We start from the raw sequence: 4,157 nt of genomic DNA on the forward strand, positions 1-4,157 counted from the left end.
TCATTCTCAAAACATTTGCTTTCTACTTGAGCCCTTGGTATCAGCGCATCACTTTTCCCCCTCCCTCCCCGCCCCTCCCTCCTTCATGACACCTTGAAAATTTATAAATTATTATTATTATTATTACACTGATGACAGTGTAAGACATGACAAAATAAATGTATATTTTTAGAATGTGTCTTCTGTCATTTGACTTCCATTCAACTATATAACACTTTCAAATCTATTGCCCAGTTTAATGCAATAGCCTCATAACTGAGTTCTTTAATCCTAGAATTAACCTCACATATATCTCTAACATTGCTGTAAGAATGATCTATTGAAAATACAAATTTGTATATGGACACTGCCCCAAACAGAATCTCCAGTAATTTTTATTAGCAAAAAGTTAAAATATAAGCTCTCAATTATGGGTTTCAAAACCAGGAATAGTGAAGTTCTTGAAAATCCATTTGGCCTTAGTTTACTACAACTCTTGATATATTAGATGTTAGTTCTATGCCCTCACATAATTTCTACAAAACACAGCACATTGACAAAGTATGCAATATATAACCGGAGGTAAAGTTTCTTTAGCTTAAGTTCCTAGCATTTGGCATACTGTGATTGTACCTGGTGATTTCTTTCAATTCATTCAGATTTGGCTATAGAAATAATCATATATTTACTCTATTACCTAAAGTATTAAAGAATTATAATCCAGAGAACTTTTTTAATAATCATTACTCACCATGTTTATGGGATCAACTGGCCCAATACTGTTTACATAAACATCAGTTTCAATTACTGTAGGCCTCACTGAAAGATACCAAATAAAGAACAGATAATCAAAATAGTTTTAAAGGCACTTTAGTTTTCAACTCTTACTAACTAGTAACATGATGCTGTTCCAGTCAAAATTATTTCTCAACATGACATTCAAAACTTGGCTCATGACAGAACGTAAACAACTTTGTGTTTAAAAACTCTATTAAGGATATTTAACACATCATCTTTTGGGTCAATCTCAAATTAAAAATATCTGTTATACCCTGAAATTAAGAAAGTTAATTCGATAAGAATTGCTACATGAATTACTTTGCAAAATCAGTTTGGAATTTTCAGCCCAATAAAATGTACACTTAACAAAATAAACGTGCATGAGTGACCTGCCTTCCTTTTGAAGAGAGGGGTGGAAATCTGATCTGTGATTTTTGTTGATTCAATGTTGTTTATATCACCATAATGACTGATTTTATCATACCAATGTGTATGGAGGAATGCAGAATTATAGCTATATATTAATAAGTAAATATTACAACTCCCTGTGAGTCAATTCCAGCTCACATTGGAACCTGAAGTATAGTTATAAATATTAAAAAAGATAAAGTAGATATTGTATATAAAGCTCTACTATCAGGTATAGGTGGTATGAGGCACTTAATGAATATTTATATCTTCATCCTCCCTTGTTAATAGTATTTTTAACAATATTTTTAAATCATTTAATTGGAGACTCTTACAGCTCTTAAAACATTGCATACATCAATTGTATCAAGCATATTTGTACATAGGTTGCCATTGTCATTTCCAAACAATTTTCTACTTGAGCCCTTGGTATGAGCTCTTTCCCCTTCCTCATCCCACTCTCCCGCCCTCATGAATCCTTGATCAATTGCATATTGCTGTTATTATTTTGTATCTTATGCTGTCTGTTGTCTCCCTTCCGGGGGTGGTGGGGTGGTGGGGGGGGCATGCTATATATCCAACCTTTCTCCCCCTTCCCCCTCCCCAACTATCACCTCTCATGACATAGCTACTCCCACTACTGTTCCTGAGGGGTTTATCTGTCCTGAATTCCATGTGTTGAGAGCTCTTATCTGTACCAATGTATGTTCTCCAGTCCAGCCAGATTTGTAAGTTAGAATTGGGTCATGGGAGTGGGCGGGGGTGGTAGGCAGAGGAAGCATTCAGGAACTAGAGGGATGATAGGCAATTCCTTGGTGCTACTTGGTTGAATCATCCTTTCCTTATAACCCTTCTGTGGGGGGATATCCAATTGTCTACAGATGGGCTTTGGGTCTCCACTCCAATCCCCCTCTTTTACATCAATAAAGTTGTTTGTTTTGGATCTTTTAATGCCTGATACCTAATCCTGTCAGCACCTCATGATCACACAGGCTGGTGTGCTTCTTTCATGTGGGCTTATTTGCCTCCTGCTAGATGGCTGCTTGTTTGATTTAGAGCTTTTAAGACCCCAGACACTATATCTTTTGAAAACTGGGCACCATCTGCTTTTTTCACCACATTTGCTTATGCACCCATTTTGTCTTCAGTGATCAAGTCAGGAAGGTCAGTGTCAGAGTACCAGGTTATCACAACAAAGTGTTCTTGTGTTAAGGGAGGCCTTGAGTAGAGGCCCAAAGTACGTCTGCTATCTTAATATTAACATGTAAATATATATACACATTGACCTCTATCCCTTTCATTATAAATTAATATATTCACATATATACATGCCTATAGCTATACCTCTATAAATAGCTCTTGCCTCCGATTTCTTTCCTCTATTTCCTCTTACCTTCCCCTTGTTTATAGTTGGCTCCAGTATAAAGGACCTTTTAACCTAATTCTCATACAAAGCATCTTGTATGGAAGCCCCTCAGGGAATACCTCCCATATTGTGTTTTGTATCCAATATTCATGCTTTTTCAGTTTATAATTAAATGCAAATCGTTTCATTATTTTACCCAAGTGTGTAGGGCAGAAAATGAGTCTATCTTTTCCCATAATGATTTATAGCCTTGAAAATGCTACAGAGAGTCTTTATGAGTTAGGGTGCACTACGACAGCAGGTAACCAGACCTGGCTGCATTTGGGGATAAGTGTTGGGCTAGTAACTACAAGATCAATGGTTAAAACCACCAGTCATTTTGTGAGGAAAATGAGGCTATCTGTTCCCATAAAGGTTTATAGACTTGGAAATGCGATAAAGACGGACTCTACTATTAGTTGGAATCAACACAATGGTAGTATTTTCATTTTGTTTTGAGTTTATATCCAAAAGTAAATACTTATCAAATGAAATCATTAACACATATACACAATAGGGCCATATTGACTGTGATGCAAACTGTCAATCTTTGTTGGGATTATTGGATTCCTATAATAGACTGGACATAATAGTAATTTGTTTTTTATTTTTACTTTTCTTCATAACAACACAGAATAAAAATATAAAAGACTGATTCGGCAACCACTGTTGCTGAGTAAATATCAGCTCCTAGTTCTACAGGGGAGAAACACCTCATAGGATTTTTGAGGCTGTAAATCTTTACAGGAGCAGACTGCAGTGTCTTTCCCTGGAAGAGCTGCTGAAGGATTTGAACACCCTATCTTCTGGTTAGCAGTCAATATCTGCTCCATCAGGGATATTTTAGACCAATGCAAACAGGGAAAGTAATATAATCTGCTATCAAATAATTATATCCACAAATAAAAGAGGACATAAAATTTATAGAAAGCTTTTTTATTTTACATAGGTTGAAGCTTTTTGAGGTGAGTTGTTTTAAATATTTGCCATTTATTTCTGACTAGCTAAGTATAGTAGCCAATAAATGTCATATACTGAAGTTAATTTTAGTTATATGGATTTTGTGAATGGATTTTATGGAAGTCAATGAATAACAATAAAATTGGTTTATTAGTTCCAGTTGTAAATAATATATATTCCCAGCTATTAGCAATTAAGCAAAACATTACTAAAATCTTATGTAATTAGATTTTTAAAATTCAGCTCACATATCAACAAGCATTGAGCACATAAGTTTTATAATTTTATATTCAGGATTGTACAGGGTTGTCAACACAGAAATAACTGATTTCCAATTGATTCCCAGGATGTAAAAAATTTTATAAATGAGGGAACTAACTTCTTTTCGGCTATCAAAAAGTATAGCGTCTGGGGTCTTAAAGGCTTGAAGGTAATCAAGCGACCATCAAGCTCAGAAGCAACAAAGCCCACACGGAAGAAGCACGCACACCAGCCTATGTGATCACGAGGTGTTGAAGGGATCAGGTATAAGGCATCATCAGAGCAAAAAATCTTACCATAGTAAATGATGGGGGGAGTGCAGAGTGGAGACCCAAGGCCCATTTGTAGACCACTGGAGATCCCC

At 35.7% G+C, this 4,157-nt stretch overlaps 1 protein-coding gene across 2 annotated transcripts in view; it reads right to left on the reverse strand.

Moving 5' to 3' along the window:
• Positions 1-4,157, reverse strand: part of GABRG1 (gamma-aminobutyric acid type A receptor subunit gamma1) — a 123,048-nt gene that overhangs the window by 74,039 nt on the left and 44,852 nt on the right. For both annotated transcript variants that reach the window (XR_006679493.1, XM_004706268.2), the window contains exon 3: positions 731-798. Coding sequence is in view for 1 of the 2 variants with exons in the window: in XM_004706268.2 (XP_004706325.1) it covers positions 731-798 (68 nt within the window). In the remaining variant the exon portion in view is untranslated. The remainder of the gene's footprint in view (positions 1-730; positions 799-4,157) is intronic.

This window comes from Echinops telfairi, unplaced genomic scaffold, assembly GCF_000313985.2.
Source record: "Echinops telfairi isolate 266 unplaced genomic scaffold, ASM31398v2 ScPeMD7_7468;HRSCAF=8506_0, whole genome shotgun sequence".
NCBI lineage: Eukaryota > Metazoa > Chordata > Mammalia > Afrosoricida > Tenrecidae > Echinops > Echinops telfairi.